The sequence below is a fragment of the Schistocerca americana genome, chromosome 1 (genome assembly GCF_021461395.2).
Source record: "Schistocerca americana isolate TAMUIC-IGC-003095 chromosome 1, iqSchAmer2.1, whole genome shotgun sequence".
In the NCBI taxonomy this organism is placed as follows: domain Eukaryota; kingdom Metazoa; phylum Arthropoda; class Insecta; order Orthoptera; family Acrididae; genus Schistocerca; species Schistocerca americana.
The window spans coordinates 131,702,048-131,715,227 of NC_060119.1; the positions used below are offsets into that span (position 1 = coordinate 131,702,048).

Sequence of the window (13,180 nt, forward strand, 5' to 3'; positions counted from 1 at the left end):
TGTACAGTGAAAGATCTTGACCCTTTCACACTCCTCGTTACAGTCGTGTACATTCATTTTTACTATGTCTTGGATACAACGGTATTATTTGTTCGCGAAAGAAACCTTAAGGTACTCATTTACAAATGTTCAGTCTTTTTATCATGCGCAGGTGTGCCAGTTATTGAGCATCTGTGTGAAAATATCAGCAAGTCAATGTAGCAGCGTGCAGCTCCTCGTGGCTACCAGAATAAACAGATGTGGTTGGTTTGCTATATTCCACTGTATAATTGATTATTGTTATGGTTTTTTGCATGGTAATTATTGAATGGTCACTGTAATATTTACTACAACAGAGAATGTTTCGTAATTAGTTATTTTAGTCCAAAAGAAATGAAGCCAAGTGTACAAGGTATGTTTTGAAAACTAGAGCATATTTTTGTATAAATCTTGTATCCAAAGTCATTAAAAATCAACTAAGAGCATTGCCACGTAAATAAAAATGTTCCTGGCTCCAGAAAAACTTCAGGTCTGAAAGTGTTAAACTCGGATGAGGACCTGCAGCTCTGATAGAAAGAGTGTGCCACAATGAAAATGGACACCCTATTTTTGAAAATGTAGGGGAGGGGATGAGAGTTGGTTAACACTCACACTTTTTACCTTTAAGAAAATGTAACCTGCAAAGTAGATAATATCTTTTTGCTTAGTGACGGATATCATGCAAACAGAAAACGTTTTCTTGTCTACTGTTCACGGAATTCTGCAATCCCTTTTGCATGAGCCCACGTTACTAACCTCTGACCTCATGAGGTAGAGTGCGTACAGGGATGACAGAGTCAGAATTACGAACGTGTAGAACTATGGGCCTCACAAAATTTGCAAAGTGGCGTACATACAAGCAGTTCAATAAATTTGAGGAATGAATTTTTTAAGGTGATTAAAGTGGCATCATACTCAAAGTTGGAGCTTTATAGACTGTAGTCCCTAGTACTTTTTTTCATTTTTAGCTGTTGACAAACTGTATTCTATATCTGGTACACGAGATTTGCGATCTTGCTTGGTCGGCTGGAGTGGCCGAGCGGTTCTAGGCGCTACAGTCTGGAAGCGCGAGACCGCTACGGTCGCAGGTTCGAATCCTGCCTCGGGCATGGATGTGTGTGATGTCTAGTTAGGTTTAAGTAGTTCTAAGTTCAAGGGGGCTGATGACCTCAGAAGTTAAGTCCCATAGTGCTCAGAGCCATTTTTTTTTTTTTTTTTTTTTGCATGTTTATTGTCCGTCACTGCGCGTAAGGTATCAACGAGTAACGATTTTCGCCTGATTTCAGTGAAACGTACATTTTCCTCATCCCGAAAAATTAAATGTGACCCAAGGAGGAATAGGATTCTGAATCACTAAAAGGAACATGGCGATGACCCCGAACAGTATCCCAGTCGAAGCTTTCTCCCTGGTGTTCCACAGCATCACTGAGTTTTAAACATGGGTGTTTCTCGCAACCGTATATTAGTTTCAACATAGGATTATACAGTCAATGGTTGCAGGTAATTGTGTTGTACACTGACTTAGGTTTCGACACCTCTGCGGATGTCTTCATCAGAACGAAATTTCGAGAACCCGTAAAAGAACATTACGAAAAGGTAATGGTCAGAATTAAGAGCAGACATGCTCAGGTCAAAGAATAAAATAAAACGCGTTCTAGCCTTTTGCCACGTGTGCCTAGCTAGGAACAACATCAGTGTGCGGTATGGGATGTTAAAAATTACACAGTAATTTATTTTGACGTAGTCGCGGAACTTACTGAATCTACATTCGACTTAGTCGCTGAACTTACTGAATCTACAGTGATCTTCGAAAGAGCAATACAAGTCCGAGACAAGCAGATTGTAACGTCCACACAGCGCAACAAATTAACTCAGTTTGCCGGCTCCATACGTGTCGCAAGTATTTCACTAATGTACTCAGTTATCTCGCGCGCGGTAGTAATTGCGAATTGGTTTCCCCGGAGGCTACGCAGGAGCGATGTCCGGGTGGGCTCGCGGCCTGCTCCAGCCCCCGGGGGCAGGCCTCCGCCGCCGCCGCCGCCGTCGCCGCCGCCGCCGCCGCACCCTTACGTCAGCCAGTGAAAGCACCGGGCACCGCCATTGTCGCCGTCACTATAAAGGCCGGCCGCAGGACTCACCGGGCACACTCCGCAGTCCACACTCCACACTCTCCTTCGCTCCTCTGCCGCAGCTGCATCAACACTCGCAATGGCCTTCAAGGTAAGCCGACGGACCGCGCAGGTCCTCTCGATCGTAACACAGCAGGCCGGCCCCACCCGGCGTCTGCCGAGGCCGCTAACCTCTGACCTTAGCCGAGCCTCTCTCCGTCAGCCGATGGACAGTTTTCAAGTGACCCAGATTTGACGTTTCCAAAGCACGGCATTAGAAGGCTGGTCGGTACGACACGTTCTCGTTCATAAATGACGTTTCAGTCTAATACTAATGTACCCTTGATCTCTAGCGTACTAGCCTCTAGGATCGTGGGTACCAACCTGGAGGGGCAAATAAGCTTTGAGGAGCACAATGAAAATGTCTAAGGGATAGAAACAGAAACGTTCAACTGAGTGTCATTCACGAAATTAATAATCTTTAAATCTCTATAATCACTATTTGGTGAGACTGTAATACTGGGCCGGCCGGAGTGGCCGTGCCGTTCTAGGCGCTACAGTCTGGAGACGCGAGACCGCTACGATCGCTGGTTCGAATCCTGCCTCGGGCATGCATGTGTGTCATGTCCCTAGGTTAGTTAGGCTTAAGTAGTTCTACGTTGTAGGAGACTGATGACCTCAGAAGTTGAGTCCCATAGTGCTCAGAGCCATTTTTTGTAATACTGGTTACGTAAGTAAAATACTAGTATTTACGTGTGACACAATGTGGTCGATATTACAACTTGTGAAACGAATTTATGAGCAAAATTTTCCTCACAGTGTCCATCCACTTCATACATACTTCTTACTATGCATCTACGAGAGTAAACTGGTGACTTATACATCACATAAAATTAAATATCTAATTAAAATGCTTTTTCTGAGTTGTAGATAGTTCCCACAATAGGTCAGAAATTGCTTAATTATTCACTTCGCAACAATAAACAAACTAATTGACAGTGCAACACAGCAGTAACTACGTAATGGCTACTCCACTCCTGTAGGGCCTACACCGTATAATTATAATTATTATTCTTATTATTAGCCGCAGACTTCAGACACAAAGCACTCACAGCTTGAAGTTGTCCAGTTTCTGCCAACTCAGAAGTAAGGAGTCCAGCAATCAAGCGATTTTCAAGCAACAAGTTAAGTGAAGGTGCAGAGTGGGTGTGAAGCAAGTGTCACAAGGGAGAGGAGAAGTGCACAGCAATCATATTTTACAACAAATATCTACCCTCAATGTGAATAGTTAGCTCTCTTTTCCGAGATTGATTTGTAGATAGCTGTGGTGTCACCGTCAGACACCACACTTGCTAGGTGGTAGCCTTTAAATCGGCCGCGGTCCGTTAGTATACGTCGGACCCGCGTGTCGCCACTATCAGTGATTGCAGACCGAGCGCCGCCACACGGCAGGTCTAGTCTGGAGAGACTCCCTAGCATTCGCCCCAGTTGTACAGCCGACTTTGCTAGCGATGGTTCACTGTCTACATACGCTCTCATTTGCAGAGACGGCAGTTTAGCATAGCCTTCAGCCACGTCATTTGCTACGACCTAGCAAGGCGCCATTATCAGTTACTATATTACTATCTTCAAGAATGTATTCTGAACAGATCATATTGTGAATCATGTACCGTCAAGAGCGACGTTCATCATTAATGGATTAAAGTTAAGTATCAAACTAATTACGTCCGCTTTCTGAATTATCTTCCCTTGTCATGTTCTAGACCTCACGTCAGTATAGTTCTTCCTTCCTCACGCCAGCCTGCGTGAGCTAAAACGCGTGCATTTCGGCCTCCACTCGTAACACGGTGTTGGCTCTTCTGCTAACACAAAAATAGCTATAGCGAATCTCGATCTGGCACATAGTTTTCATATGTGCAGCAAGGTTTATTTCGATACAGTTATTTCGGTACGGTTATCTGTAGTAACAACTCCTTTTCAGTTTTAATGCTGCTCTGTAATTTCATTTCACTTCTTCTTTATTCTATATTTACATATCAGATACAAAACAGCTGAAATACTAGCTTCCGCAATGGCTCTGTCTGCATCCCACTCCTAACAAAGACATACTGTGTTTTTACACTCGCTGACTCTCATGAAAACCCTAGCTGAGACACCTGTCACTATTCATTACAGCTCGCCGTCTTCGCCGCCGTCCTGGCCGTGGCCCGTGCCGGCTACCTGGGCGCCCCCGCCGTGGCCTACGGCGCCGCCCCCGCCTACGCCGCCCCCGCCTACGCCGCCTACGGCGCCCACGCCGTCGCCCCCGCGGCCATCACCTCCCAGCACTCCAACATCCTGAGGAGCTACGGCAACCTGGGACAGGTGTCCACCTACTCCAAGACCATCGACACCCCCTACTCCAGCGTCACCAAGTCTGACGTGCGCGTCAGCAACGACGCGCTGGCCCATGTCGCCGCTCCCGTGGCCTACGCCGCCCACGCCGCCCCTGTGGCTTATGCCGCCCACGCCGCCCCCGTGGCCTACGCCGCGCACGCCGCCCCCGTGGCCTACGCCGCTCGCCCCGCCGTCGTCAAGGCCGCCGCCCCCGCCGTCGGTCTGCTGGGAGTCGCCTACTCCGCCGCCCCCGCTGTCGCCCACATGACCTACAGCAACGGTCTGGGTCTCAGCTACGCCTGGTAGATTGTGATGACAGCTGTGTGTTTCTATAAAAAATAAAATTATTTTCACAAAACATTCGCTTTTCATTTATTTCATTATCACTTCATACTGAATTTCCTTGGGTGCAATTGATACATTTGTTATCAATTATTCGTTTTTGACTCATCTATAGGAGTTATGAGGGTCTAGTTTCAGAGAATAAGTATCTCATAATGCTGTTCCAGATCTTTCTTTCTTTCACTGGTGCGATGTTGCATGGGGGCTTAATTAAATATAAGATTGAAAATATTTTTTAGTTGCTGTATGTCCGATTACGTAAGTCTCGTAAACGGTTGGCCCTGACTAGTATTATTACGCTATCTGACTGCTAAGAACAATGTAAGAAAATTTTCATAAACACAGTTAATTAATTAAGTCCCCAGCAACTATAAAACCTACAAAATCCAAGCACAAATGTAACTGTTCTGTATGTGGGAGTGTGACTCAACGCCCACATCTGGCACGGTTCTTTTCCAACAAGACAAGAATTTTGATACCAATTATACTGACGTGACAAAAGAAATTTAGAAAAACTATAATTACGCAAGAAAACCAAAATTCACTCTAATACAAGAACACGAGCCAGATGCTTTGTTGACTGAACCTGTAGTGACACATTATTTCAGATACACAACTAATAAAGGAACATTATAAATTTTACCTTCATATATATTGACGAAATGCACTCATTACAATAACATCTGCTATCTCTCCCATCAAATAACTGCATAGGACATGGAACTACACTCTTTACTACAACATCTTGCTCCAACTTCACAACAACCACGAGCTCTGCCCACGCACACACTGTCTCTATGAGTTCTTAACACACACTGTCCTCTCCAATGTCACAACAAGCACTGACTTTCACGAACTCTCCACAACCACTGACTGCTACGAACTCTAAACACGCACTGTGGAGGCGGCTTAATAGTACTCTTTGGCGCACTCTCTGGCGCAGTGGCACAGTGTAGCCACCTTTCATATGCCCCTCCTCCACAGGCCAGAATTTGATGGTATTTTTGCCAGCATTGGTGGTGAAAATACCACCAAATTCGTCCACAAAAATACAGACAAAAATAAAGATAATATTAATACCTAAATATCACATAATTAGTTAAAAATTTTGGCTTTGCACTGATCTTTCACTAACCTAATATATGAAATACAGTAGGCAATACAAATTCTTTTCATACACGTGGCTTTACATAATAGTTTACACAATATACAAAAAAATTAGTTTATACAAATGTTCACATAAAATGCTTTCAATGATTAGTTTATACAAAAAAGATACTAATAGGTGACATCTTTTCAGTAGAAGCAGTCCATCAGTTGCACCCAGTAAAGTTTAGCAGGTACAGACACCAACAAGTGACATCATTTCAGCAGAAACAGTCTATCAGTTGCACCCAGCAATGTTGAGAGCAGGTGCAGACACCAACAAGTGACATCATTTCAGTAGAAGCAGTCCATCTGTGGCACCCAGCAATGTTGAGTAGGTGCAGACAGCAAAAAGTAACATCATTTCAGTAGAAACAGTTCTACCAGTGGCACTCAGTAAAGTTCAAGAGGTACACACAGCAACAAGTCACATTAGTTCAGTAGAAGCAGTCCCTCAGAGGCACCCAGCAATGTTGAGTAGGTGCAGACAGCAACAAGTGACTTCATTTCAGTAGAAACAGTTCATCAGTTGCACCCAGCAATGTTGAGCAGGTGCAGACACCAACAAGTGACATCATTTCAGTAAAAACAGTTCATTAGTTGCACCCAGCAAAGTTGAGCAGGTGCAGACACCAACAAGTGACATCATTTCAGTAGAAGCAGTCCATCAGTTGCACCCAGCAATGTTGAGTAGGTGCAGACAGCAACAGGGGACATCTTTTCAGTAGAAGCAGTCCATCAGTTTCACCCAGTAATGTTGAGCTGGTGCAGACAGCAACAAGTGACATTATTTCAGTAGAAGCAGTCCATCAGAGGCACCCAGCAATGTTGAGTAGGTGCAGACAGCAACAAGTGACTTCATTTCAGTAAAAACAGTTCATCAGTTGCACCCAGCAATGTTGAGAGCAGGTGCAGACACCAACAAGTGACTTCATTTCAGTAGAAGCAGTCCATCAGTTGCACCCAGCAATGTTGAGTAGGTGCAGACAGCAACAGGGGACATCTTTTCAGTAGAAGCAGTCCATCAGTTGCACCCCGCAATGTTGAGCAGGTGCAGACAGCAACAAGTGACATCTCTCAGCCGAAGCAGTTCCACAAAATTCACAAGCACTGATCACACAGTTCATCAGCAGAAATTAAACACGACCAAATGTCACACATCATGTTGAAAAGTGCAGGTAACAGTTCAGAATATTTATCTTCACTAATCAGACAGTTCAGGCTTGAACAATAGTTTGAATGCACATACAAATGCTTTTACAGTAAGATACAAATCATAACAAACACACAAATGATATCAGATAATTGTCCTATTAACTATTACAATACACAAATACCAGTAAACCTATAATATTTATGGGTGTCAGTGCAAGCCACTACAAACAAATAAAATAATATTTAGGAGATAGGTGGTTAGGATTAGTAAAGGAAAACACACAAAACACACAAAACACACTCACGCATCTCTCATCCACATTAAATACTACTGTGTAATTGAATAGTGTTAATTGTGTAACTGAAATTCTGTCTAAATCTGATGTTCATCATGTGTATCAAGTAGTACTGGCAGCAATGTATAACAGTCAATAATAGTTAAGTCAACGTCATAGTCATCATGTCAAGACCAATGTTTGCCAAGCCAGATCAAAATGTACTGTTGTTGAACAACTGTCAGTGAGCCACGATATGCAATTACTTCCTCTCTTCAAAAAAAAGTATATACTGCTTAGTGATATAACAAAGTGTGTGTATAGACTATCTTCCTTCTATTTTAGTGTTTTAGTCTGCTCTCTTCATCCTCTTGTTCCATAAGACCAACAAAAAAAAATATGCTCCTCACTTACTTTACCTCTTATCCACCAAAACTCCAATAATTATCAGCATCACATAATCTCAATAATACCTCAATAATACGTCGATAAATGTAAACCTCAGCACCAATATCACCTTACCTCTTGTCCACAAACAACTTCATATACTCTCAATACCTATAATAATACATCGATAAATATAAACCTCATTGCCAATATCATCTCACTTCCAACACAACTCTTTCCTCTAGTCAGTCTCCTTGAACAAGTACAGATAAAATCCTAATGCAACTTCAATTCAGCATCCCATACAATCCGAAGACACATTGCCAACACACAACCTCTGTGTAATCCATCTGACCCAAATTTTCTACTCATTATAAATTATAAGATATATTTTGGTTCCTTGTCCATCATTAAATAAAAGAAATGCATACCTGACCTCTAACAGACTTAGTTCGAATAACTCTCAGTAATTAAGTACGATTACGGAGTGTGAATGATCATAATATTTCACAGTGTGTACACCACTTCAAGAATCATAGCAGAAGCAAACATGTGGAGTATTTTTTGTGTCAAGTGTCACTTCCTATTTCAATTGCTCACGAAAAATGCAGTGTAATAACTGTTAATGGTCTAAACCTAGTGTTGGTATGTCATGTCGTTAGCTTCCTTCCTATTAGCATAAATTTATACAGCTTCCATAAAACCTCAGCTCATGTGACTTCTATGACTTTCTTGTACTAATGGCGTTCGTCGAATTATAGCAGTTAATTTTCTTATCTTAAAAATATAAGGCACTGAGCGTAAGCAAAACAAGCAATAGCGAGTAAATATACCAGTAGAGAACAAAATGTCAACAAGTGGATGCAGCACAATTCCTACAACGAGGCTCTGCCAACCGAACAATCTATAATTAATACCACAGTGTAACCTAAACTCTATGTTTATACACAGTATATCAGCATTTCTATACACCAAATTAAAGAGCAGTTATGGCAACAAAACAGAAATGTATAAATATGCAATACATACGCATAGCAGCAAACAGGCCATTAGCATCATATCAGCATAAGCAAATAAATGTTCATATGTCATCTTAATAAGTAAACATGAAGGCGCAAGCAGATAAATGACAAAGTATAACTTACATAACTAAACTCATCAGCACAATAAATCAGGTTACCATTACTATTTAAATAAATAAGCACAGCAGGCACATAATTAAAAAAATATGACATCAGTGAAATAGCAGTGCAGCCAAGCGATGCATAATATACACAAGTTACAACCCAGTTCATTAATCAATAATTGTCAAAATCAGTAAATGTACACAAGCACGTCGCTTCACAAGTAAATCCATAGAACATGAAATTAGTACAAAGTATGAATCACGTAATCGCGAGCAGCAAATTACTTCTAAAGTACGTACCTAAGTGGAAATATGTTACCTGAAAATGAACTCAGTTAATAGTCACCTTTTTAGTTTATTAGTTTCTTCTTGGAAATTACATTCTTTCTGAAATTTTCTCGATAGCAGGTCGTCTTAACGTCGGACACGCACAGAATTTACCTGAAGTTCTTAAATCTTTTATACAACCGTATCCTGCAAAATACTGAATGTTAATAACAAAATTCATCAAGTCACTATAGCTTTATACTGAATTTAGTCGGAGAAATTAGACTGAGTATTTGTTTACGGCTGTCAGTGCATTCGCACTGAGCGCTCGATCAGCTGTGGGCGCGTGACGTAGGAAGCAATTGTTTGCGGTCAACGACTGCCTTGTACGGCGCGCAGACTTGACTGTTGCTTTGAGTATGTGCCGCCGCCAAAACACAGCGCGGTATCCTTGTACTCTCCGCATGTTTACATGTAGCTGTTAGTTTCTCACAAGTATGTCATTCCACAAAAATTTTAACGTTTGATATATGATGTATTCCTTTAGAGCGTCGAGATTTAAGAGTTTCTACTTCGATAGTGTTATCATGAATAATTTTGCGAATTCTGTATGGACCGTTATAAAGCAGAAAAAATTTGCGACACAAGCCTTTTCCTTTGTGAGACAAACGGTGGGACTTAATTAATACCTTTTGACCAACCGACAAATTTTTTAAACGACCAGGACGCTTCGCCGATTTCTTTCTTCTAGCAGCCGCAGATGCAATATTTTGTAGAGCCAGGTTAACAACTTCAGAATGCCGCAGTTTCCGTGAAGGCGGAAAAGGAACGATTTCAGAAATGCGATTTGTCGGTGCTTTATTTTTTAATATCAATAGAGGCGGTAAAGAAGTTGAGTCATTAGGAAGTTCATTCAGAATGTTTTGAAAAATATGAAGATACTGATCCCAAGTTCTGTGATTCTGATGACAATAAAGACGGCACAATTTATTGATTTCCTTCATCCATCTCTCTGAAGCATTAGATTGAGGGTGAAAAAGTGAAATGAAAATTGGTTTGATTTTACGACGCTGTAGAGTACGAAGCCAAATTTTAGAACGAAACTGTGATCCATTATCTGATATAACCTTATCAACATGACCAACTTCTTTAAGAAAATGTTTGATGAAAGCGTCAGATACTGAACGAGCTGTTGCTTTGCGTAAAGGTGTAAAACACACATATTTTGATGTCAGTTCCACTGCTACGAAAATGTACGCAAAACCATTAGTAGAACGAACCACTGGACCAAACAAATCGACTGCAGCCATCTCCTTTAATTTCGCTGGAATGATGGGAAACAACGGTGCTCTGTGAGAAATCGTTGGAGGCTTAGCCATTTGACATAATTTACGTTTCGCAAGAACAGATCGAATACGTTTTTCCATATTACTGAAGTAGCAATTTTCTCGTAATTTATGAAAGCATTTTCGGGGACCAAAGTGTGCATAACTGAGATGCGTATACCAAATCAATTTATTGACCCACTCATCAGGAATACAAACTAACCAAACAGAGTTGTCGACCGATTTTCGTTTAAAAAGAATTTTCCAGATAGATCGCAAAAACGAGGTGTGGCCAAATCGTCCAATCTAACAAAGCGTCGAAGAAAATTACAGAGACCAAGAAAACTACGAACATCACGTTTGTAGTAGGAACAGCATAATTACGAATAGCGTCTAATTTTTCTGGATCAGCAAGAATACCTTCTGTAGAAATAATGTGACCGAGAAATTTCACCTGAGAACGACCAAATTCAGATTTTTCCAAGTTTACTGTAATGCCAACTTTTGCAAAGATACGTAATAGTGAATCCAAAATTTTGTTGTGCTCACTCCAAGAATGTTTAGCAATAAGAATGTCGTCAACATATGAAGTAATATTGTCACGAAGATAAACAGGTAAAATTTCATTTAAGCTACGAATAAATGCTGCTGCAGATACAGTAAGTCCAAATAGTAAATTCCAAAGTCACTTTTAGGTACAATTAGTCATATTCGGTTATTGTTTATCTACTGTCTAGATAGATTGATAGTCGAAGAGTTGTTTTGACAGATGCAAAGAATAGTAAAAGAGTAGGCAGCGGTACAGAAAACTAAAAGGGAAATAGCACCACTACAGCTCGGGGCCCTATGCTCGCTACGGCACATATTCACTTAGAGTAGTGAATCCCCTGAGGACTTTAATAGCTGCACATAATTTCTAGTTCGTGACTTAGTGGCACATCTGGTGGAAGGGCGTACATAAATTGATCTAACCATGCACATGGATGTATGTCATTCTTAGAGTTGCGGAAGATCTTAAATTTCCGGACAGTCAAAAAGTGTTTATAGTCAAAGTTTTCGCCTCGCGGCGACAAAGACCTACCGCGTCTGTCCCAGTCACAATGACGATTATTGTAAAGTTCGCGCGCCTGGCGCTCTCTTGTTGCATCCCGTAAATGAAACAAATTATTTTCTTCAAACCCCTCTGCTACCTGTGATTCCAAATTTCTTCTGCTATCTTTTCCTACAATTTCCCCTTCGATCTGCTTGACTTGCTTTCGTAATGCCTCAAATTCCCTTTTCACGCGTTCATTAAATTTTCCCTGATTTTCAACATGCTTATTTATGTTCTGGTATTCTTCGGTTTCTGCAAATGGTAATGGAGCTGTATCATCCGAATCTCTGTCCCCATGTAAACTAAGATTTGTCAGTTTATCTGAAATTTCCTCCACTCTTTCCGATAAGTCACCAAATTGTTCTTTCTGTTTATTTACGTCTTCCGTAAGTGTCGCGACTCGGGTTTCAGTATTGTCACATTTGGTAGCTAGCTGTTCATATTGTTGTGTTAGGTTATTTAATCTGTCATTTGGTACGGATCCTTCGATTCTCTCAAATATTTCTTCCTTATCCTTTGCACGTTGTAAATTTAACTCTGAAAAATTCTGTACTATCACGCGATCTCTTTCTTCCTGTTCTCTATCCTGTTCCCTTTGTCTGATTTCTACTGCAATTAATCTATTATTGTGAGAATTCAGAATCGGTTGTACTTCTTCCCTGATTTCTTTCTTTAATTCATCTTTCATATTTTTGAAACATGTCCCTATTCTTGAATCTAACCGTGTTTCCAAAGTTCCCATCTCTGTTTTAATTGTTCCTATCTCTGTTTTTAATTCAGATCCTAACCGAGTTTCCATTGTTCCCATCCGTGTTTCCATTGTTCCCATTTGTGTTTTAATTGTTCCCATCTCAGTTTTAATAGTTCCTATATCAGTTTTAATTGTTCCTATTTGTGTTTCCATATCTGTTTTTAATTCAGATCGTAACTGTGATCCCACATTTAATATAGCACTCATCAACTGCTCCATAGTAACTGTTTCAAAATTCTTTTCACCCCTCACATTTCCCACAAAACCAGCTTCCTTCTGCATGGCTATAAAGCTATCTGTGTTCGATACTATTCCAGAATCTTCTATCGTTGATCTCGTATTCTGTAAATTTTCTGATTGAGAAAAATTTTGAAATGGTTCTGGACTATTTTCCCGACTTATTACATTGTTTTCAACTCCATTATCCACCATACTGTTTTCCTGTGTTGGCGAGTTCGCCATGTCAACAATTTCGTTATTCTCACTATTCATCATTTTTGCCTTTTTCATTGATCGCGTAATCATTTAAAAAATATACGAAAGATTCGTCACTGTACGAAAATTACACCCAATGACTCCTTATCTCCAACAGTACTATTCACACGAGATGTTTCCCTCAAACACGATTAACGAACAATTGAAATAATTGCACAAAATTGTCAAACGCGTATACAAGGCAATAAAAATTAAATTTTGAAAAATACCATTAGAAGAATGCCAATTACCAAATCTACACACTCAATACAGACTACAATCACTAAACTCAAAATTACTACAACAATACTACAGTCTACAATTTTCACAATTAGAA

General features: G+C 40.7%; 1 protein-coding gene across 1 annotated transcript; it reads left to right on the top strand.

Annotated features, from left to right (window-relative positions):
- The first annotated feature begins 2,179 nt into the window (after window positions 1-2,179).
- LOC124624465 (cuticle protein 67-like) lies at window positions 2,180-4,808 on the top strand. The gene is made up of 2 exons (XM_047149108.1): window positions 2,180-2,238; window positions 4,302-4,808. Exons 1-2 carry the CDS (start codon window positions 2,227-2,229, stop codon window positions 4,806-4,808), a joined length of 519 nt encoding a protein of 172 aa, XP_047005064.1. The 5' UTR covers window positions 2,180-2,226.
- Window positions 4,809-13,180: the final 8,372 nt, after the last annotated feature.